Consider the following 24855-nt stretch of genomic DNA (forward strand, 5'->3'; position numbering starts at 1 on the left):
TTATTCGGCCCGGTAAAGAGTGTCACCTGTCAAAACGATCAAGTCAAAGACACATAAATTCTTTTTTAATGTTTTTTATTCTGGACTATGGAACAACTCGTAACCGACCGGACTGTCGTAATTTGGCGGTAAAGAAAACTATTTCATTTTTTAAAATTAATTGATGCTACTTAAAAATCTGTCATTTTTTTCTGTTAATTAGAAAGGTTATTCCTATTGATATAAAAAGTTTCAAGCGTTTCTAAAATTTTCAGACATTCCCCATTGTCTTTTTCCGAAGACCGATGTGCAATCTTTATCGGCGGGTACTGTATATCACTAGCGGACCTGGCAGACGTCGTCCTGCCCGGAAAATTTACTACATTAAGGGGCTGTTTCACCAGCCATTGATTAATTTTATTTGACGGATAAATGCGATGCCGTCTCCGTCTATTCGAACAAAACAAACAGAGACGGCATCACATATATCCGTCAGATAAATTTAATCACTGGATGGTGAAACAGGTGATAAACATGATCGGATGATAAACGTGATATGGTGATAAACGTGATATGGTGTAATATGCACACAGTAGAAATGCCCACAGTATTGAAATATACACATCTGAATCAGTCCAGCCGTTTAGGACTCCTCCTAAACGGCTTAGGTGACAAAAACACGTACAGAAAAATTATATAAATTAAGATAAATATTATGAGACACTTGACACCAATTGACATATACTTCGTTTATTTAGCATTAGAAAAAGGGTAAACTATTTTGACGAGTCTTTTTACTGAAAAAGTTACTTTGCTAATTCTTACTATTTGCGGTGGCTTTCAAAGTGTTTTTCTATAAAAAGACACGTCAAGATCGCTTACCTTCTTTCTAACGCTAAAAAAAAAGAAGTATAGTCACAAACTAAAAAAAAAACTAAGCAAAGCTTATGCTGGCTTGGCAAGTTCGAGTGAACATGTGCAGTTTAACTGTATCAGGATTTTTAGAACTTGGCCCGGCGAGATTTTTTTTTATTAAGAAACAGTCTTCTATACCACGCGCCATATAAATCTGCCTAAAAGTTCATTACTTAATACTCAGTTTTGACGCATTTTTGAGATACATTTTTATGCGACGTCTTTACGTTACTCCCGGATTGTGTTCGAATCGCTTAACGGTATAGTGCCTATTCAATTATTGGAATTATACCTTTATAGTTTTAGTGGTACTAGTCGGGGCAATGAACTTTTAGGCAAAGTTAGGCGGCGGTAGGTATATGCAGTTATAGGTATATTTACCGGGTTCCTCTTGATGCGTGCGTTCGTGCGAATGTTCCCTCAGTAACCCCGCGAGAGACGCTAGTGTCGACGACGTGGGTTTGCCCGCGCTAGCCAAGCTGCCGCGCGTGCCAGCTGCAATATAAGTTATTGTTAAAAAAACTGGTACAATTTGCACCAAAAATACTATAGCAGAAGGGGGGTTATGTGGTTCGTTGTATTTGTTCGTTGTATGTATGCACAACGGAGCAAAAGAGTAGCAATATATCCATTCCAAAAATCATCATTTTAAATTAATGGCTAATTGCACTTAAATAATAATTTGCACTGGGTATCACAAAACAAATTATTAATTTATTATAATACATGTATGAAATTTATCATCTGATACCTAATTTCACTATTTATTTGCTTAATTATTTACTTATAATCAAGCAAAATAAATAAATAACATTTTATTTTATTCTATTGTTTAAATAATCCTCAACTGTGTAAGATTGCTTATTTAAAAATATTTTTATTTCATTCTAGTCCTTTTGTTCATCCTTAACCCCTTGTCCATACAGGAACTAAAAAAAATACCGAATTATAGTCTCATCTGTTTTAATAAGCCCAAATTCTGCTGATTAAAAAAAATACAAAAAGATAGCCTTAGGCCCGTTTCACGGACGCCATGCCGTGTTTGGAATAAAATGTATAAGCTATATAGACAGCTTTCACATGGCACGGCGCCTAACAAGTGAGCGGAGCGAGGCGAGGTAAATGAAGCGTTTCTGTTGGAAACAGAGCATTATAAAACGTGAAATGTCCTGACGTCTTCTATGTGTGTTCGTGTGTGTGTGTGTGTGTGCGTCGTGTTACCGAGCGATGTCCTGGAGAGATGCAGCGCGTTGTGTCGCGGCGTGTTGTTGGCGCGCGCCGCGCCCGCCTCCGCGGCCGCCACGTCCCCGCCCCCGCCCCCGCCCCCGCCGCCGCCCCGCCGCCGCTCGAGCAGCCCTCGCCGCAGCGACGACGGATCCTAACGACCAAACACACATCATAAAGCTGAGTTTAGACTTGTAAGAAAAATCGTGCAAGTTGCATTACATTGCGAGGCCGTGAAGCCAACGAGTTTGTAGTGGTCAATCGAGCGCCGCAATGCAATGCAACTTGCACGGTTTTTCTTGCAAGTCTAAACTCGGTTTAAGGGTCTCCCCACATCTATCGAAGCGGAATCGGCTTAAGCCGATCAAAAAACTCTATATCCACGCAATAAGAGCGAAAAATCAAGCGAGCGGTTCTGGCAGAAAATCAGCGCTGCAGGCGTTTAACGCTTCAGCATAATGCTGAGTCAGCGACCGTTTCACTTTCGCGGGGACACACAACATTGTGTATTTGTATTTAATATTTTCATGTGTTTTTCTGTAATTTTTTATTTTTTTTTATTTATTTATTTATTTGTGTTAATTTTGCTGTATATGTGTGTCTTCTGTGTAAGTGAATAAATGTTTTCTTTCTTTCTTTCTTTAAAAAGACGTCAATTGGCTCGGCCGACGAGAAACGACGTTTACCGTCGGTAAGACGTCTTTTCGCTCTTATTGCGTGGACATAGAGTTTTTTGATCGTCTTAAGAGCGTTTATACCGGCTGAGCTGGCAACGTTGTATTTTTGTTAGTTTTTCTCGATTCCCATCCCATCCCAGCCTATATTCGTCCCACTGCTGGGCACAGGCCTCCTCTCAGAACAAGAGGGCTTGGGCCATAGTTCCCACGCGGGCCCAATGCGGATTGGGAATTTCACACAAATCATTGAATTTCTTCGCAGATAAGTGCAGGTTTCCTCACGATGTTTTCCTTCACCGCAAAGCTCGTGGAAAATTTCAAATGTAATTCCGCACATGAATTTCGAAAAACTCAGATTTGCGAGCCGGGGTTTGAACCCACGACCCTCTGCTTGAGAGGCGATAGGTCAAACCACCTCGATTATTCCATAAAAATTTGATATTATCCCTTGTGTTGTCTATTTGTACTTTAATCTTGTTGTCTTGTGTTGTGAATAAATGTATTTTTCACTTCTCATGCTCGTAAAGTTCGTGTTTATGCTGAATTAAATTTAATGACTTTTCATGCTCTAGTGCATAAAGTAAAATCTTCGTCTAAGACCAAGGCAATCAGGTGTAACCACAAACAAAGAAGGTTCTATATATTAAACAAAAATGAATAAATATAAAACCAAAACTAAAAATCAGTCAAATGAATCAAAATAGATAAATAAAACTAAAAATTTATAATTATAATAGGAATTCGTGAACAATAAAAGGTACATAGTAAGTGAACAATAATAATTGTTTCCCAGACATTTCCTTGACATCGAAGTGAAAAAAGCAGTGTAAAACTCGAGCATTAAACCCATTTTCCCCTCGACGTGTCTATAGTCTATACACCCTCGCCGTACCGGCTCGTTGTATGCTCTTGTTGTAACAATCTAGTATAGTTTTATTTGTTTATGATGACAGTGAGTGACCGTTTGCACAGGGCAGCGAGCCGGGTCCTGATGGCGGCGACGGTGACGGGCCCGCCGAGCAGCGCGCACAGCGGCGGCGAGGTGTCGCCGTACGACGTGGTCAGCGGCGACACGTAGATCGGGTACCCGATCGGCTGGTCGCACGACGAGTTTATTATGTTGCGGAGCGCCTAAGGACATACAGACAAACTAGTTTGCTTGTCGTTCGGAACTCGAAACAAAATATCGGTTTTTTATTTTATGGGAATCTTTTTGAATTAGTCGAAAGTATTGTATTGTAAAACTCTTTATTATGCATAAAAACACATCAAATTAACAGATAGCAAGATAATAAGGTCCACCCAAATACACTTGTTTTTGGCTTCATTGTTAAATTCAAATAAATTCACATAAAACACACTAACATTCATCGATATGCTAAAATGCTAAGTGAAAGATTAATCGAACAGCAGTAAGCATGCGGGAAAAGGAAGGGGTTACCCCGCATGATAAGTATAAACTTGTCCGTACGTGCTGTCCGTACGTGTACTACCGATTACCACCAACCGATTCCAAAGTATCGGAACCGGTGTCGGAATCGGAGGTGTAATATGAATCGAAAGTTCACACTTTTTATTTACATGAAACCGACCGTGATTGACCACTATCTTCCTGGCTTTTCGGAATCGGAGTCGAATATCTGTAACATCCCTAGTACAGTCGAATTCATAAACTTGTGAGCTAAAATATCTCAAAAATATCAAAACATATATTTGATCAAGATATATTTGATCAAAAATATCTGAACACGCTTCTACGTCGTTAACAATAGAAAATACAAACAGAAATAAAGATGCATAGAAAAACCAGAAAAATAAGACCAGTGCTGGGAATCGAACCCAGGTCCTCGGCATTCTGTGCCACGTGCTATACCGCTACACCACCACTGGACAGAGGTACAGACACGAATTTCTCCTATGCACCACATATCTCAGCTTGTTTGTTTCTTATTTAGTCACTTAAGCAGCGACACTAGCGACATCTATGCTTTAGCCCTCATCGATTCGATACGGGTTTTACGGGATGACCGTAAAAGTAACAAAAAATTTGGAATTGAAATAAAAATACAAATAGATCCCAAAAAACCAATCGTAAGTTAACAATAGAGACGTGTTCAGATATTTCTCACAGGTTTATGAACTCGACTGTAGGAACCCTTTTGGCCTCACCTGCTTAGCGTTCTGTATGGACCCCCGTTCGGGGTTCCGGTTCCGTAGATAGACCAGCTCCTGCTGCTGGCCGGCCCACAGGCCGCGCACGCACTCGCGGTTCAGCTTGATCACGCGGAACCCCAGGTGCCGCTTGTTCAGCATTATTATCTTGTAGTCGTCGTTGCCTTCGTCCATCACGTGTCTGAAACGACAATGCGCATTTGAAACACAGTGTGTTATGCTCCTTAACCCTAAGATTGGCAGCGTATCTAATAAGATACATATTTTTTTTAATTTATTTATTAAGGCAACAAACAGTCACATAGTTAAACATTGCATTTAAGACATGATAAGGTATAGACCTGGAGTGCCATAACAGTAATAAAGCATACATCGGTAAACAGGAATGGTAGATGCGATAAAATGGCAATTGCAATTGAAGTAAAAACAGGTACGATAATAATCCTTATACGCTGAAAAACAAAAACAGTTAACCATTCTTATGGAGTTAAACAAGAAAATTGGAAAATTGGAACTGCGTGCGATTACTTAACATTTAGATGGCAAATAACACGGTTCTTGAAATTAATACAGTTTCTTTGGGCAAGAATATCAATGTGAGACAAATCTTTGTTATAATAACTGAGACAACGGTTGAAGTAAGAGTTAGTACAATATTTAGTGCGGGAGAACGGAATTGAGAACAATTTTTCATGTCGTGCATTGCATCGAGGAACTTTGAATGAAATATTACCAAGCAGTGAGGGGAGTCCACATAACTATGAACTATTTTAAAGAGGAACATCAAATCGAATTGAGTGCGTCGCTTTTCTAAGGACAACAAATTATGGTGAGCTAAAGCATTGAGGTATGAATTGTAACCCCTTTAAGATCATCTTTTTGTATTTTTTTTTGAAGTTATTTTTATTGGCTCTACAAGAATCCAACGAGGCTTGAACTGAGTACACTTGTCTCACCTTGCCAAATTTAGGGTTAAGACTAAAACTGAACTATATTGTCCATATATTATTGACTAGCATTTACTCGCGGCTTCGCACGCGTAAACAATTCGAGCTGGTTGAAATTCCGGTGTTTTACAAAATTCCCCCGGGAATTCCCAAAATTTATATGGTGGTATTCATTGAGTTGTGTTAAGAACAACTGTCTAAAATTCCAAGACTGTAAGCCCAGCGGTTAAATTTTAAGATTTATACCTATCCCGTGGAATATCGGGATAAATAGTAGCCTATGTGTTATTCCAGACGTACCGTCCAGCTACCTACATACCAAATTTTGATGACTCTAAACTCAGCGGTTTTTATTTCAAGATTTTATCACTATCCCGTGAGAATATCGAGATTAAAAATATCCTATGTTTTAATCCAGGTTATAAACTAACTTTTTGCCAAATTTCATCCAAATGTGTTCAACTGTTTTAGCGTGAAGAAGTAACAAACATACTCACAAACTTTAGCATTTGTAATATTAGTAGGATTTACTTTAAGAACTATCCCAGCAAATTTAATTTTGATAGCTCTGTCGCTGCTAGGCTGCCACACACTAGGTGGAGATAAGAGTTGTGGATAACGCTCATTTCGAGGCTTAAAGACTCGAACTCTTAAGACTCCAGAGTCTTAAAGACTCAACTATATTTGAGAATTGAATTTGCTTATTTTATGCCTATGGATGCAAGAAACCGTCTTTGCGGCCTTAGTCGTTAAGCCTCGAGAGTCTTTAGGGTTCGAGTCTTTAAGACTCGAAATTAGCATTTTCACAACACTAAGTGGAGAAAGTTCTCGCCGGCAGTGTGAACAAACAGCGATTAACTATTACTACGTGTATCTCTTTACTGACATGAGATCTACAGTCGAACAAATTGAATCAAGACCCAGGTGGAACCTTTGTGCTACTAAGGTCATGTTGACATCTTATACTTTTGTCAAGGAAATCATAGTGAAATTGATTATAAAAAGGTTCCACGCGTTTCTTTGCCGCTTGGGCAGAAAAATAAACGATAGCTATCGCTTCCTCGACGGTGGCGAAGCAAGTGCCTAACATCTGCTATCTCAACTCTTTAGGTTCCTGCTAGAACGGGCATTTTTTGTTTTAGTAATAATACCTTAGAGCCAGTAGGTGTGGGCGCCACGCAGCACGTTATGGCGTGGCGCCAGGCGGGCGCCGCTTCGTGGCAGATGACGAGTCGCGCTGAATGGCACGAAATGGCGGAGAAGAGAGCCGAACTGCTGCAGTACTCCTCGGGGAACATGAAGTGGTCCTGGAGAAAAACCAGCGAGGTAACCTGTTTAAGTAGCGTTCCACCAATAATGTGCTTCCGCTCTGGTGGAAACAGCTGAGCGGAGCGAGACGAGGTAAATGAGACGTTTCTATTGGTCAATGAAAAACATATTCGTCGCAACATATCCTCGCACATCTCTGATGGAAACGCGCTTCAGGATAGTTTCTTACCTAGGCTCACGCTAGTATGACTACGAAATGTATTTTTTTTTTATTAGTCTCCCAGTTAAATTATCATAAAATATTGAACACGTATTTGAGCATTTCTATCTACCGTTGTACCCTGAGTTTATCTCTGCGATTTCAATAAAAATTCGAAGGTAGACTCAGTCCATGATTCAGAGCTGGAAAAGCAGGGTCTCCAGATGTGTCCCCAAAATATTGTATGGATGTGTCCGTTTCGCTACGAAAAATATTAAGAAAAATGTGTAACAAAAACGGACGCAATCCATAGTCAACATATTTATTTATTTATTTATTTCAAAGAAACTTACACAGTATAACAGTTAAACACTAAGGCACTGCGCAAGACAAACACTGAGAAGAGAGAAAGAGATTGAATGACAATCCAACAAAACAACAATTCATAAATTAAATTTATAAAACAAAACAAAACGTTTAAACATTTTTTTTAAGTACAGGTGGACAAACGTACATCCATCATCTCACAGAACCTTAACATTCATCACATACGCAATTCCATCGATCATCAAACACGTCACACTCTGGAGCTGATGCAAGAAGGCCATTAAGAAGAAGGCCATTATAGAATTTACCCATTTTTTAACCATGAGACTGCCCTGGCCATCATTGTTATTTTAATGTACACTATCTCAAAACAGCGTGGGGACTAAAACAAAGCGTTACCTGGTGCAGTTTCAAAGCCATCCTTATAGCAGGCGCCAGCACAGAGTGCAGTAGGGACATATCGGTGAACACCCATTCGTCGCGCGCGCACGTGATGCGAAAGTCTCCTTTGAAGAGGGAATGCAGCCCGTAGAGGAAGAACTCCACGCTGGAAGAGGACAGCCGGTTAGTGAGGGTGACAAAAAATATCATTATATGTCGCCATTGACGGGGGACACTATTTACCGGCCGTACAATACCAACATGGAAATACCGACCTGATATTCCGTGTACACGCTCATAGAAACTCTTGTCAGTTTGACACCAGTTTGTATTATTTGGTATTATCCGTGCCGGAAGTGTCACCCGCCACAGACGAGAGGTTAGTTGACGACTTGCTCATCATCATATCAGCCTACAATCCTTATATACTTATGACGACACACTCACGGTCTATTGAGACCGACCGGCCAATGTCTTGATGCAATGCGAAGCACAGCGTGACCAGCGGCGACTCCCGCGCGCTCAGTGCTCCATGCTCACCTGGAGGCTGACAGGTGCTGCGCGTGCGCGAGCGCCCGTCTCCCGACCACGCTGAGCGCGAAGCACAGCGTGACCAGCGGCGACTCCCGCGCGCTCAGTGCTCCATGCTCACCTGGAGGCTGACAGGTGCTGCGCGTGCGCGAGCGCCCGTCTCCCGACCACGCTGAGCGCGAAGCACAGCGTGACCAGCGGCGACTCCCGCGCGCTCAGTGCTCCATGCTCACCTGGAGGCTGACAGGTGCTGCGCGTGCGCGAGCGCCCGTCTCCCGACCACGCTGAGCGCGAAGCACAGCGTGACCAGCGGCGACTCCCGCGCGCTCAGTGCTCCATGCTCACCTGGAGGCTGACAGGTGCTGCGCGTGCGCGAGCGCCCGTCTCCCGACCACGCTGAGCGCGAAGCACAGCGTGACCAGCGGCGACTCCCGCGCGCTCAGTGCTCCATGCTCACCTGGAGGCTGACAGGTGCTGCGCGTGCGCGAGCGCCCGTCTCCCGACCACGCTGAGCGCGAAGCACAGCGTGACCAGCGGCGACTCCCGCGCGCTCAGTGCTCCATGCTCACCTGGAGGCTGACAGGTGCTGCGCGTGCGCGAGCGCCCGTCTCCCGACCACGCTGAGCGCGAAGCACAGCGTGACCAGCGGCGACTCCCGCGCGCTCAGTGCTCCATGCTCACCTGGAGGCTGACAGGTGCTGCGCGTGCGCGAGCGCCCGTCTCCCGACCACGCTGAGCGCGAAGCACAGCGTGACCAGCGGCGACTCCCGCGCGCTCAGTGCTCCATGCTCACCTGGAGGCTGACAGGTGCTGCGCGTGCGCGAGCGCCCGTCTCCCGACCACGCTGAGCGCGAAGCACAGCGTGACCAGCGGCGACTCCCGCGCGCTCAGTGCTCCATGCTCACCTGGAGGCTGACAGGTGCTGCGCGTGCGCGAGCGCCCGTCTCCCGACCACGCTGAGCGCGAAGCACAGCGTGACCAGCGGCGACTCCCGCGCGCTCAGTGCTCCATGCTCACCTGGAGGCTGACAGGTGCTGCGCGTGCGCGAGCGCCCGTCTCCCGACCACGCTGAGCGCGAAGCACAGCGTGACCAGCGGCGACTCCCGCGCGCTCAGTGCTCCATGCTCACCTGGAGGCTGACAGGTGCTGCGCGTGCGCGAGCGCCCGTCTCCCGACCACGCTGAGCGCGAAGCACAGCGTGACCAGCGGCGACTCCCGCGCGCTCAGTGCTCCATGCTCACCTGGAGGCTGACAGGTGCTGCGCGTGCGCGAGCGCCCGTCTCCCGACCACGCTGAGCGCGAAGCACAGCGTGACCAGCGGCGACTCCCGCGCGCTCAGTGCTCCATGCTCACCTGGAGGCTGACAGGTGCTGCGCGTGCGCGAGCGCCCGTCTCCCGACCACGCTGAGCGCGAAGCACAGCGTGACCAGCGGCGACTCCCGCGCGCTCAGTGCTCCATGCTCACCTGGAGGCTGACAGGTGCTGCGCGTGCGCGAGCGCCCGTCTCCCGACCACGCTGAGCGCGAAGCACAGCGTGACCAGCGGCGACTCCCGCGCGCTCAGTGCTCCATGCTCACCTGGAGGCTGACAGGTGCTGCGCGTGCGCGAGCGCCCGTCTCCCGACCACGCTGAGCGCGAAGCACAGCGTGACCAGCGGCGACCCGCGCGCTCAGTGCTCCATGCTCACCTGGAGGCTGACAGGTGCTGCGCGTGCGCGAGCGCCCGTCTCCCGACCACGCTGAGCGCGAAGCACAGCGTGACCAGCGGCGACTCCCGCGCGCTCAGTGCTCCATGCTCACCTGGAGGCTGACAGGTGCTGCGCGTGCGCGAGCGCCCGTCTCCCGACCACGCTGAGCGCGAAGCACAGCGTGACCAGCGGCGACTCCCGCGCGCTCAGTGCTCCATGCTCACCTGGAGGCTGACAGGTGCTGCGCGTGCGCGAGCGCCCGTCTCCCGACCACGCTGAGCGCGAAGCACAGCGTGACCAGCGGCGACTCCCTGGCGGCCGCGCGCCGCCGCCACCCCGCGCCGCGCCGCGCGCCGCAGTGCACGATCCACTCCTGGTATATCGCGCAGAAACGGGACCTGACACACACACAGTTAAAGTCAAGTATAAGAGCCCACACGGACAGTGTGCCCTAGAGTTCGGCGTTCAAGTGCCCGTCGACCACTCAAGAGTTCTGACGCACACAAGTGATATTAGGTTACTATATTTACGTCTAGAAAGCAGCTGGTTTAAGTAGCACGTGGTCTAAGTAGCAAGTGATCTAAATTTCTTTGACTCAAAATCGACGCGGAGCTCCTATTCCGCGTGGCTTAAAGCGCCTTGACACAACTGTTTCCGACAAAAAACAGGTTAGGACCAGTTGCTTTTTATACTACTTGCTGCTTCCACCAGTTGCTTCTTAGACCACTTGGGTAATTGAATTGCTTTTTAGACGAATTGGTACTATACTCTGATATTCGACTAAATTTTAACCCTGTTGTCAGACATTTGAGCATAATTTTAAAGTACGTAAAAAAGGTTAACCTGGTGATTCCAGAAGCTCTGAAGTCGTAGTCCTCATCGAGATTAACGTTGAATATAGGGTCTAGGTCGACGAAGCTGCGCTCGCTCATGGGCTTGAGCGCTTCAGTGAGAGAGGGAGAGGACAGCCACTCCTCCAGCTTGGCGGACTGCATGGTGTAGTAGATTATACTCTGCAGACAAATAGCAGAGTTATCTGTGAGCGTTAAGGGTGGGTTTACGCTAGCTTACGCGGTTTGGAGCAGAGGGATAGACGCGTGTTGAATTATAAGTACGTCCTTATAAAAATTGATAGAACTTGCTCTCTGCTTGACTTCAAAAGGACTTCGAAAGGAAGACGGAAAGCCGTGCGCGCACTTGCCCTCTACCGAACCTGCACACGCCCTCAGCCGAACCCACACGCCCCCAGCCGAACCCGCATACGCCCTCAGCCGAACCCACACGCCTCCAGCCGAACCCGAACAAGCCTTCCGCCGAACCCACACGCTCCCAGCCGAACCCACACGCCCCCAGCCGAACCCGTACAAGCCCTGAGCCGAAACCCACACGCTCCCAGCCGAACCCACACGCTCCCAGCCGAACCCACACGCTCCCAGCCTAACCCACACGCTCCCAGCCGAACCCACACGCTCCCAGCCTAACCCACACGCTCCCAGCCGAACCCACACGCTCCCAGCCTAACCCACACGCTCCCAGCCTAACCCACACGCTCCCAGCCTAACCCACACGCTCCCAGCCTAACCCACACGCTCCCAGCCTAACCCACACGCTCCCAGCCGAACCCACACGCTCCCAGCCTAACCCACACGCTCCCAGCCTAACCCACACGCTCCCAGCCTAACCCACACGCGCCCAGCCTAACCCACACGCTCCCAGCCTGTACGGGACAATGTAGTCTCGAACGAGTCTTGAATGATAGTTGAATTGATATATGGCAGATTACTGAAGTAATGATTTATTTGATAATTGATTACACCGATGCACACCGTGGCGGATAAATGTGCACTGACGCAAATGCTAATAATATAATGAAATTACACAATACTACGTGAAATGCTGACAAAAGGAATGTGCGGTTTACATAGACCGTACATGCTCCCGCGGGCAAGATGAAGAAAGATGATGATAATCCTTATGTATAAAAAAAGTATTAAAATTTATAAATTTTAGTGATCTAAACTTTAAACTAATTCATTCGAGTGAAAATCGGCCGCCGATAATTGGTGATGTTGCCCTGTTGCGTGTGCTTGACTGATGAATTTCCGTAGGAGCGGAATGACGTGCGTCGCTCTCTTGTCCGTGTCCCAGTCGATTGGCTTCGGTTCTTTCGTTTCTTGGTAAATAATGCATGCTGATTTCCTTTGATAGGTCGTTTTGCAGCATAGGGGGAAGCTGCGCGGAGCAGCGACGACGTAAGCGGCGCCATACGTAAATTATTATAGCGAGTATCGCGGCGCCTAGTAAGATATATAAAATCACAAACTGATGAACGTCGTGGGATGTCATTCGGTCTGCCAGGACACCTTTAACCTCATTGGCCTTTATTTCTTCAATTTGTTTTTCTATATTTAAATTTTGCCTTTGTAATTCGTCTTCATTGCTGGACATTATTTCTTTATCTATGGGTATTGATAAATTGATAATATTATTTATAGATGGGACTTCTGTTTTGACAAATTCTGGACGGGCGTTCAAAGTGTTCGACTGTTGTTTGTGTGCAAATATCGTAAACGCTTCGTCCTTGATGATGCAGCCGGCGCTCAGAGTGATAATGCCGGGTCCGCTTATGTGCTCAGCAGTAATTCGACTCTCACATATGATTCTAATCGTTCGTTGATCGCAAATGAAGTATAAATAAGTGTTTTGTTTCTTCAGCTGTTCCCATTTGTCTGTACATGTTACATTGCTAGTTTTGCATTTATCGGTTTTCTCATCCTTGATACATAAGCTGTCATCAGCTTCCATGTGGTAGATTGGTTTTTGTAGGGGACATAAGTGTGTATCTGTACCCTGCATCATACAACCTTCCATCTCCTTTTCTGATAGCGGAATGAAAGAATCTTTTTGTAGGTTAATTGCTATGTGCTCTGATATTGGTAGTATACTGATCATATTTTCTTTTACTTGTCTTGGTACGACAATGAGTTTGTAGATTTCGAAAGCGTCTCGACTGGTGAGCGGGATTCTTATTTCGAAAATAAGATATTGTGGCGTCATTCTTGTCTGAACTTTCAGTAGATGATAAATATGTTGCAGGTCTGTTTGTATGTTGTCTATTGGAACGGCTAACTCCTTTGATAGTTGTCCGGATATAATGTTTAACTCGTCTCTTAGTTGAGTTGGCGTTAACAGGTGAATATTAAATTTTCCGTGATGAACATTGGTTATTTGTTCCAATAATGTCTCCTGAATGTTTTTCAGATTTATCAACATGGTGTTGGCGATTATTGAGGCTAACATAAATTCGCTGCTGTGTTGGATGTCGGTGACTTCTTGTTTTAAAACATTGGAGGCTCTTTCTAAACTGATAACATGCTGATTAAGAGCTTTGTGTTGTTTATTCATGACGTCTTCTACTCTTTTTAATAGATTGTATTCGGCCTCTATGACCGACGTTTGATTTTTCCATAGTAATGCAAGATGTTTTTGATTATCCCTGATTAAATTGATATCCTTTGTATATTGTTCCGCGAAGTGTTCATCCAGCATTCCAAATAATGAGTTGGCTATATATCCGACTCCGTTGATAAGACCTCTACGTAGTCGAGTCGTCGAGCGTGTGACCTGCTGACCGAGCATTAAGCTGTTGTAGTACTCGAGTTCCGCGAAGCTGTGACGTAGCTGGATAAGAACCGAGTCGCATTGAGATTGTATTGTTGTCTTTGAACACATGTTTTCTAGGGTGTGGAGATATTTTTGAAGAAATTGTTGTCCTTGCCAGTACGGTCCCATATCGTAGTACACGATTAACTTCCATTCGTCGCGTATAAGATGCATATTTGATATTTTATCAAAATAAATACCTTGCTGTGTATTTATGTTCATTAAACTGTGTTCAGCCTGCGCCGATGATATTAGAGTGACGAAAAATAGTAGCGCCAGCATAAGGAAGTTGCATGATATTTTGCTTTTCGTTTGCTTTTGTTTCGCCTTTACTAGCTCCGGCTCCGTCTTCGATTTTGTTTTGATATTAGTTTCCGTATCAACTGGCAATTTTGATACCTTTATGATCGGTCGTTTCATGATACCGTTTTTTGTTTTAATTGATACTACTCTCACGTAGCCATCTCTTCCAGGGTGAACTTCTATGACTCTTCCTAAAGCCCACTTGCCTGCCGGTAAGTTGGCGTCATGGATGATGACTACGTCTCCGATCTTAATATTTTCTCGGGGCTGCTGCCACTTGCATCTTTTTGATAGTTGACACAGGTACTCTGATTTCCACCTCTTCCATGTGTCTGATAGAATTTTTTGAATTAGTTGCCACCTTGTTCGTTCATCCTTTTCAGTTTCATAGATTGTGAGATACGGCCCGCTTGATAAAAAGTGAGACGGTGTTAAGAAGTCCAGATCGTTTGGATCTTCAGTGATAGCGCACAATGGTCTAGCATTCAGACATGCCTCTAATTGTGTTAGAAGTGTAGAAAATTCTTCGTAGGTGAGCTTTTGATGGCCGATGACTCTGCGAAGGTGATGTTTTAGGCTCTTCACTGCGGCTTCTGCCAAACCATTAGCGTTTGGCCAGGCTGGGGCGTTAAAGTGCCATTCTATCTCCATTTCTGTTATTGCCGTGAAGAACGCGATGTCTAAGGTTCTCTTCAAATCTATGAACTCTTCAGTAAGTCGCTTATTGGCTCCGACGAAGTTAGTTCCGTTGTCACTATACATGTGACGCGGGGTGCCGCGGCGAGCTGATAATCGCCGAAGAGCTGCTAGGAATGCTGAGCTACTGAGATCTGATACTAGCTCTAAGTGTACGGCTTTTGTGACCATACACACAAAAACAGCGACATAGCCTTTCGTTGTTTTTACGCCTCTTCCTTTGTTAGTTTTAATATCTATGAATCCTGTATAGTCGACAGCGGTGTGGTAAAATGGTCGAGTTGGATTACAACGCGCTTCGGGCAAGTCTCCCATGATTTGCTCTTGTTTGATTGGTTGATGCCGCCGGCACTTGATACAATGATTGATATGTTTTTTAACGGCTCTGTTCCCTCCTAAAATCCAGTAATGATATTTGAGCTGTCGCAACGTTAATCGTGCTCCTCCATGATGAGTCATGAGATGGGCATTTTGGATCAGTAGATCGGTCATGTGACCCTTGTGCGGAATGATAAGAGGGTGTTTCATATTTACATCAATATTAGCGTTTCGTATTCTGCCATTGACCCTTAAAAGACCATCTTTATCCAAAAATGGATTAAACGCTAAAAGATTGCTCTTGGAATTAACTCGTCCATCTCGAGTGATGCTTTCTATCTCATTTTGAAAGGTTTGATGTTGTACATGTCTTATTAATATATTTCTTGCTCGCCGCATTTCCGGTACGGTGATATAATGCACGGCTTGTTTGTCACGTGATACCGCGCGTAGTACCCATGCGAGTACTCGCGTCATACGGTTTATATTACTATGCTTCTTGATTAAATCGTCGATTACGTCACAACTGTTACTTGTAGTTGTGACGTTTGTTTGATGCGATCGTTTGACATCTTGTTCTGTGATATAAATTGTATCTTGCGGCTTTGCTTGATATGTTGGTAGCCAGGTGGGTCCCTGCCACCACAACTTATTTTCTTTTAACTGTGCTGCAGTTATACCTCGGCTTGCGCAGTCTGCTGGGTTTTCGGCTGACTTTACATAATGCCAGCACTCCGGTGATATAACTTCTTGAATTTTCATCACCCTATTTGATACAAATGGTTTCCAGCGATTGATGTCGCCTTGTAGCCAACCCAGAACAGCTGTAGAGTCTGTCCAGCAAAAAAGTTTGATATTGTGGCTTGATAAACACTGTAAAACTTGATAAATCAGTTTTGATAAAAGCAGAGCGCCAAGCAATTCGAGTCGGGGTAATGATACTTCTTTCTTCTCGGGTACTAATTTTGATTTAGCTGCAATAATGGTGATTTTCGCTGGTAATGATAAGTGATCTTCAATCCTTTGACCTTCTCGTTGAATTTTGCTGTAGATTACACAGGCGTACGCATTTACTGAAGCGTCGCAAAAGGCGTGTAATTCTATTGTATCATTTTCATTGTTTTGTAACCATCTAGGCACTTGAATGTTGTCAATTTCGTTTAGATTATGTTTGATTTTTCTCCATTCATTCTCGATGTGTTCCGGGACTTGGTCATCCCAACCCAAGTTCTCTTTCCAAACAGATTGAAATAACAGTTTTAGTTTTGTAGTCGTTGGACACAGCCAACCGAGGGGGTCAAATACTTTTGATATGTCTGACAGAAGTGAGCGTTTTGTAGTTCGGTTCGAAGTCTGTGTCTGTGTATTTAAATTCAGTTTAAACATAAATACATCTTCTTTTGGGTTCCACTGTAGGCCCAACGTTTTCCTTGTTTCTTGATTTTTAAAGTCGAAAAATTGTTGATTGTTTTCTGTATTCACACCTGCTAATAATTCAGTGTTATTGGAAGACCATTTTCGAAGATTAAAGACTGATCTTTTTAAGATAAAGCCTCCTCTTTATTAGATTGATAAGATTTTCTTGGATTTTTCTTCCTGCTTCTATGCTATGGCTGCCACTCAGAAGGTCGTCCATATAAAAGTCCTGTTCCAGTACTTTGGCAGCTTCAGGATATAGGTGGCCTTCGTCTATAGCCAATTGCTTTAACGTCATCATGGCTAGGAATGGCGCTGCTTTTGTACCGTAGGTGACAGTGGTCAAGGCGTACTCGCGCAAGAGCTGTTTTGGATGGTCTCGCCATATGATTTTTTGATAAAGTTGATCTTGCTCATGGCACAGAATTTGCCGAAACATTTTTTCTATGTCGGCTGTGAAGGCAATTCTATATTGTCTCCATTTTAAAATAAGTGATAATAAATCTGATTGTAGATTTGGTCCACGATACATCATGTCATTTAAACTATAGCCCGATGACGTAGGTGATGACGCGTTGTATACGACACGTAATGGAGTAGTTGTTGATTCAATGCGTCGCACACAATGATGCGGTATGAAATTATTGGGTGTCGTATTTCCCTCGCACAGTCGCATGTGGCCGTGTTCTTTATATTCATTGATAAATGATTTATAATCTTGTGATAATTTTTTGTCTCTGCTAAACTTTTTCTCAAGGTTTAAAAATTGTGCAACTGCTTTCTGCTTGGATTCTCCCAATTTTTCCCCAATTTCTGGTTTTAATGGTAGTCGGACTACGTAGCGACCGTCTTCCCGGCGTGTGGTTTCCGTCTTAAATTGATTGATACAGTATTGATCTTCTGATGATAAGTCGTCCGAGGTTTCCGTAATATCCTCTGTCGCCCAAAATCTGTTGATATCTTCCAGGTTGTGTAAAACCACATTACAACGATAAGATTTCATATTGCCGCATAATATCCATCCTAGGCGCGATTGTTGCGCAATTGGCAAGTTTTCTTTTTCTCTGATAATGGAGTTTAAAATGATATTTGAATAGATATCGGCTCCTAGTAAGATATCTATGGGTCTACTGATATAAAATTCAGGGTCTGCCAGCTGAATGCCGTCGAGATGGGACCATGATGGTTTCGTGAATGATCGATTAGGTAAGTTATTGATAAGCCGGTTCATGATAAAGGCTTTCGTGTTGAACGAGTAGTCATTGTAAATTGACTTAGCCGTGATATTAATAGCTCCCTTGCAGCTGTTTTCTCTGGTTCCGATTCCGAAGATTGAGCCCTTGTAGCTTTGTCTTTGCAATCCAAGTTGTTGAGCAGCATTTTCTGTGATTAGTGATATTTGGGAGCCTTGATCAATTAATGCCCGTAGTATGATATAGGATCCATTTGAGGTTTTCACTTTGATTTGGGCGGTTGATAATAAAGTTTCAGTTTCTTCATCTTGAGACACGTGACCGGTATTCTTTCTGGGACTTTGTTCATTTGCGGCTCTTTTGATTTTGCCGACAAAGGCTTCATGTATAACGGTGTTGTGTTCACCGTTACATTGTTTACATCGCTTCTCCGATTTACATGGATTGCCGTAATGTTTGTATAAGCAATTCTGACATATGTTATTGGAAGTAAGTGTTGCAAGTTTGGTTTCCGGTGTCATAGCTAGGAATTTATGGCATCGGAATAAATCATGTTCCAGATAGCAGAACGAACATTTAGTGATATTAGTTGCAGCGGTTTGATAATGCTTGTTAGGAAATGATTGATAATTTTTTCTGGTAGCTGTATGATAATTTCTATTCTCTTTGAATTGTTGCTCGTATTGAGGTTTTTGATACTCATATGATGAAGTTCTTAAAAAGTTTGATCTCTTTTCTTGACTTTGTTGTTGAGCAGGTTTAACGAAATCTTGTTTGCGGCGAGATGATTCCAAAGCGGTAAACTTTACTTCCAAAAATTTTAAGAAATCTGATAATGTAGGTAATTCTCTCGGATCCACTAAGTGTTCAATGTAATCGTTGTGAGAGTCCGCATCGAGTTTTTGAGTTAATAAGTGAACGATCAACGGATCCCATGTCGATGTATTTACTCCCAAATTTTCAACTGCGTGTATAAATTCCTTGGTTGTATCATGAAGCCTTTTGATTAGCAGAGCTGACTGCTGCTGCATAGTTGGTAAACCAAGCAGGATGTTAACATGTGAACTGAAGATTAGTTTGTTATTGTTGTAGCGGTGATTTAAAATATCCCAACATACTTGATAGTTTTCAGAACTGATATTTAAATGTTGAATGAGTTTCTCTGCTTCGCCTTTCACCTTGCTCTTCAAAAATTCATTTCATTCATTTTTCTTGCATTTTCTGCGCGTTTGATATTGAATTATTTTTATGAATTGTTTCGGTAAATAGATCTTTGAATGATATCCACTGATGATAGTTGCCGCTAAATATGGGAATTTCCATAGCTGGTGTTGATTTTTCGCGATGCGATGAGGCCCACATCTCACTATTGATATGTTTCTTCACTTCGTTGTATTTTTGTTCACATTTATTGTATGCGTGTTCATATTCTGGTCTTTCATTTATTTGTTCACTGTCGATCTCCCAATGCAATGAGTCGACTACTGACCAGCGAGCTTGGAGGGTTCGCAAAGCATCTTCGTACTCCCATCTTTCCGTAAGTATTTCTATGTTGATATTATTGATAGCACGTTGAAAGGCTTTAAAATTACTTTGTTGTTTTCGATACATTTCGATGGAATTCCTGCCAATACTGTTCAAGAGTATCTAATCATCTTTTGATATTCTGAGCGGTTTTTCGTTCTGCTCCATCCTTTTTAAAATTTATAATTAGTTTATCTATGGCTTCTGCAAGCTGACCTTGAGTCTTGAAAAGATCTTCCATTTCTGAGCTGATAATCCTTTTTCAATGATATTGGTTCTGCTAAATGATATAGGAAATGATGATAATAGCTTCAAAATATGCTGATAATGATTTTGATATCTTGTTTTGTACTCGTTATGCAGTATGTGCGCCTTCTCAATTTCGACGGTGGGACCCGCTTGTGGGAGGCCGCCAAAACCGATTCGCTACCGCTTATTGATCTTGAAGGCTTGATGATTTTGATGCTGATAACACTGATTATTGATACTTTAGTCCACAAATAACATATCCACAGGGACCACGTTTTAGCGAAGTCACGTTGCACCGACACGTGCCCCGGTTTTTGAACTGTTCCGCGCACTGAGTCAAAATTGTTCGAAGGACCATAAAGATGTACGGGACAATGTAGTCTCGAACGAGTCTTGAATGATAGTTGAATTGATATATGGCAGATTACTGAAGTAATGATTTATTTGATAATTGATTACAATTGATACACCGATGCACACCGTGGCGGATAAATGTGCACTGACGCAAATGCTAATAATATAATGAAATTACACAATACTACGTGAAATGCTGACAAAAGGAATGTGCGGTTTACATAGACCGTACACAGCCTAACCCACACGCTCCCAGCCTAACCCACACGCTCCCAGCCTAACCCACACGCTCCCAGCCTAACCCACACGCTCCCAGCCTAACCCACACGCTCCCAGCCTAACCCACACGCTCCCAGCCTAACCCACACGCGCCCAGCCTAACCCACACGCTCCCAGCCTAACCCACACGCTCCCAGCCTAACCCACACGCTCCCAGCCTAACCCACACGCTCCCAGCCTAACCCACACGCTCCCAGCCTAACCCACACGCTCCCAGCCTAACCCACACGCTCCCAGCCGAACCCACACGCTCCCAGCCTAACCCACACGCTCCCAGCCTAACCCACACGCTCCCAGCCTAACCCACACGCTCCCAGCCTAACCCACACGCTCCCAGCCTAACCCACACGCTCCCAGCCTAACCCACACGCTCCCAGCCTAACCCACACGCTCCCAGCCTAACCCACACGCTCCCAGCCTAACCCACACGCTCCCAGCCTAACCCACACGCTCCCAGTCTAACCCACACGCTCCCAGCCTAACCCACACGCTCCCAGCCGAACCCGAACACGCCTTCAGCCGAACCCACACACCCCCAGCCGAACCCGCAAACTCACCTTGACATAATAAGTGAGCAGCACCTTCCTAAAGTCAAACAGCTGCAGCATGGAGACGGCGCTGTTGTCGGCCACGCTGTACCCCTCGAGCACGTAGCGCGCCGCCGCCAGCTGCCACGCCAGCCAGCGCAGCGCCCACCACGCGCCCGGCGCCAGCAGCCGCGCCGCGCCGAAACACCCGCACACGCCCTCTGCAACAACACACTCATTTCTACTCTAGACTCGATTCCACAATTAGGCCAACCAACTTGACAGTTCATTACACACAAATGTTGCCACAGTTACACCTGTGCTGTAATATCGATATTTACGAAATAATAATTAAAGAAATCTTTTATTTCAAAGTTTATTTTTTTATTCGACTGGATGGCAAACGAGCAGATGGGTCTCCTGATGATAAGAGATCATCATCGCCCATAAACATCTGCAACACCAAAAAAAAAAAGTAATACACGTGAGAACGGGGAGGGGGGGGGCGAAAACCTGTCAAAATTGGTGTGTGACGTACTTTGTAGATGGATGGATAGATGGATGGATTCATCTTCAAGGAATCCTATAATAAATCAATTTTCGGAGAGACTAGAGTTAGTGTTGTCTCGGTATCATGGGGTGACTAATCAAGTGCGGGTAGTTCGAAAGACTCGCGCCGCTAAGCAAATGTGATACCCTACAATTCAGTCTACTCGTGTCCACGGCTAATACAATGTGGTTAAAACTTTAAGGTAGGTAATTATTACACGTTGTCAGCGTGATAAGTTCCGGGTGTGATGATAGTTACGAAACTTTTTTTTTGTTTTGAAAATGTTAATACCTCAGTGGACGCGGACTTCCGTCTGGTGTTCCTTTAGGTCCACCTGGACCACTTTGGTAACCTCTGGTTGACAGTTTCAGAAAAAGCATTGCATTCATACCGCTACTTTCTTCTGGTCCCTCCGAGATGGCCTCGACCTCGCGCTGCTGGCAGTAGGTCCCTCTGAACTCGAGCCCCCGCAGCTGGAAGGACACCAGCCCGTTGCCCATCTCCACAATATGGACCAGACAGTTCAGGTAGTCGGATGCAAGCACTGGAACAATAAGGTATTTGACTATTTTGTATATGTTTTATAAATAAAAAAATCACAATGCCTGTTATCGAATAGAGAAACAATTTGTAAGCTACCTTTACAAATAACAAAGTTATAATGGTTTGAAATTCAAGATTAGACAGAGAAAGACATACTGGCATGTGACGTCACACACACGCCAGTACCACCATACTTGCTGCATTGAGAAAAGCGTTTGAGAAAGAGACAGGTATACAGATCCAAGTTTTGAACTGCATATCAGATAACGATGGGCATTGTTGACGACCATCCAAAATTTAAGAAAAAATAGCTGGAGCGCTAAACTCTCCGGTAATGGTGGCCATGCACGTTCCGGTTTACCGGAGAGGTCTACCTGCGCAGGTCGACCGGAGCGTGTATGCCGACCGACCTGCGCACGCGACCGGAGCAAATTCGAAAATCGATTTTTCTCCGGTCGCACCGTACGGTGAACCTGTGCGTTTGTGCGTACCTACGTTTTTATTTTTAACAACCAATGTTTACACCACTTTTTTCGCTTTCTTTTCACTATTCTTGTATCGTTTTTCCTCAAAATTAACGCAAGGCCGAGCAGTGCTAGTGCGTCCTCGTCCTCACTCAAAGCCATCGCAAATAGAACTGAGGATCGCTCCGGTACACCGTAACGTCCCCATATACGCTACCCGACTTATGCAGGTAACCTGTGCGGTGGACCGTAACGTGTATGGCCGGTTTAATGTTGCATACAAATTCAATTATTGTCTAGATAACAACTTTAAAAAATGAAGAATCACCAAAATAAAATTTTACAAACAATATTTTATACATTAAATAAAAAAAAGTACCATAAAGTTTTTATCTGTGTGTGCCCTAGCGCACGTGCTTGGCTAGAAAAATAATCTCTTTAGATTCCACTGTTAAAAAACTTGGCGGATCATTTTGTTGATACCAATTGAACTTTCATTTATTTATGTCCGTTTTAGATTTTTTAGAAAAACAATACTCGCCTCTGCCGAAACAGAATCGCTAGTTTCGTATATACAGATATTAATGTACTATTATTGAAGACTTTAGCGACTTTTCACTCACCGAAGCAGTCCCCTTGTTGGACCTGCCCCCACCTTCCGAGCATCAGGTCTCCGCACAAGTAATGCTGCAGCGAGCGGGTCAGATGCTCGTAGAATATGGAGTTCAAGTTGTTGTCATCTGTAAAATGGGAGGCTTTAACAAGAAAGAGATATAGTAACAACTAATGGGTACTACAGGTGACAATTATCACGTAGCCCGCACTCGGAACAACAATCGCTTTTAAAAAAGAAAGAAAGAAAGAAAATGCGTTTATTGCCAACAATTAGGTAGGTATATAATGCATATTACACAAGAAGGGTACTTACTCTAAAAATTAAGTTAACTTACTAACTATATGCGGGTTCTATAAAAGTTCGTGAGACCTGATTTCTTCTACAGGTTAATGAACTTTTATAAAAATCCCGCCTTAACCTAAAAGCAAATGGCAAAGCAAATGGTTTGGGCATCAGCATAATGCTGACAGTGTCAGGTCTTCAGACTGACACTTCAGCGCTGTTTTTCAGCCCGAACCTGTTACAGTTTGCGCCTCCATTTAATTTACCTAACACTTACACGCTTTTGCCACTTGCCACTTACCACTTGCTTCTGTCAAACTGTTTAAAATGAGTATAGAAATAGATGATGAATGCCAGCGCCAGCGCTTAGGCGTTCGACAATACGGTCACAGAAATATCGATTGTCAATATTGGCGTCAGCATGAGAACACAAAACACAAAATAATGAACCGCCTGTAACTATACTGTAAGCTCTCTCTCTCTCTCTCTCTCTCTCTCTCTTCTCTTCTCTGTCCCTCTCTCTCTCTGCGTGAACACCCGACCAAAAGGTAGTCACAACTCACCAGCGCCAAGGTTCCGTTCCAGCTGCGAGGACAGCCTCGTGTTGCTTTGATCCACCCGTTTGGTATTGTAGTCGCGCTCCCAAAACTTGACCGGCCGCACGTATGACGTCATAAAGATGGCGCTGCCTGCGAATGTGTTAGAAAAAAGTGGCTTTAGTGTTGTACGCTGTCAAGTAAATGTCCACTTTCTGCCCTAGGTATGCAAAAGTGATTGTAATGAATATTTTATGATATAAATTCGGGTTTTGTTCCGCGTACCATGATTTTCGAGAAGCTCGACATTTCGGAGTCGTCTCGTGATCATGGCGCATGCAACTGTGCCATATTATATCATATAATAAGTAATGACCACGGTTGTCTAAAACATTGTGTTGTAACGAATATTTATCTATTTAAATGTTCGTATTCGCATTCGAATGTGTGAATTTTGCGAATGCTAGTGAAAAGTGAAACTACGTAAAAATTAAGCGTAATAAATGAATCAGTTATGATTATTTCAGTCATTATAACCAAAAAAAATTCAAATGTGCACTTGAACGACAAATTCCAAGCAGAAAACAAAATTCATGACATCTATAATAAAACACTTTAAAATTATTTTATTAACTTTGGCACTGAATAAAAGAGCCTGGAGACTAAAATACTGAACAAAATATAGTCAGCGGCAAAAAATTTGGCCCACCCTTAATACGAAATTACCGATTTTGCATACATTTGAGGGCCAGATTTTTCGCCGCTCAGTATATGTTCAGAGTTGAAATGTATTCGTATTCGCGAATATAACAAATCGAAAATTCATTACATCACTACTGTCTATCCCTATCGTGTATGCGTGCACTCACCCAGCGCCGGCGTAAGCGGCGACGATAACAGAGCTGACACAGCGGCCTGTAGAAACAGCATGGCGGAGTGCGGCACGCTGAACGGCTGAGCGAAAGCGTGGAACGCACTACCCCACGTTATTTGCCACGGCGCTATGTATGTCACCACGAACTGGATCTGCAATA

General features: G+C 44.3%; 1 protein-coding gene and 1 pseudogene across 1 annotated transcript in view; one reads left to right on the top strand and one right to left on the bottom strand.

The window, feature by feature from the left end:
- The window catches only part of LOC141429889 (uncharacterized), a 5242-nt pseudogene extending 4717 nt beyond the window's left edge, over positions 1-525 (top strand).
- A 1256-nt stretch (positions 526-1781) lies between these two features.
- pcx (pecanex) overlaps positions 1782-24855 on the bottom strand; it is a 44293-nt gene continuing 21219 nt past the window's right edge. Inside the window, exons 8-20 of the mRNA XM_074090448.1 lie at positions 24691-24847; positions 23849-23974; positions 23011-23127; positions 21772-21924; positions 20861-21051; positions 11152-11321; positions 10533-10706; positions 8109-8256; positions 7100-7221; positions 4965-5190; positions 3757-3926; positions 2116-2272; positions 1782-1823 (exon numbers count right to left, since the gene is read on the bottom strand). Of these exons, the coding sequence (XP_073946549.1) occupies positions 1782-1823; positions 2116-2272; positions 3757-3926; positions 4965-5190; positions 7100-7221; positions 8109-8256; positions 10533-10706; positions 11152-11321; positions 20861-21051; positions 21772-21924; positions 23011-23127; positions 23849-23974; positions 24691-24847 (1953 nt within the window). The remainder of the gene's footprint in view (positions 1824-2115; positions 2273-3756; positions 3927-4964; positions 5191-7099; positions 7222-8108; positions 8257-10532; positions 10707-11151; positions 11322-20860; positions 21052-21771; positions 21925-23010; positions 23128-23848; positions 23975-24690; positions 24848-24855) is intronic.

Source organism: Choristoneura fumiferana, chromosome 7 (genome assembly GCF_025370935.1).
Source record: "Choristoneura fumiferana chromosome 7, NRCan_CFum_1, whole genome shotgun sequence".
Taxonomy (NCBI): Eukaryota; Metazoa; Arthropoda; class Insecta; order Lepidoptera; family Tortricidae; genus Choristoneura; species Choristoneura fumiferana.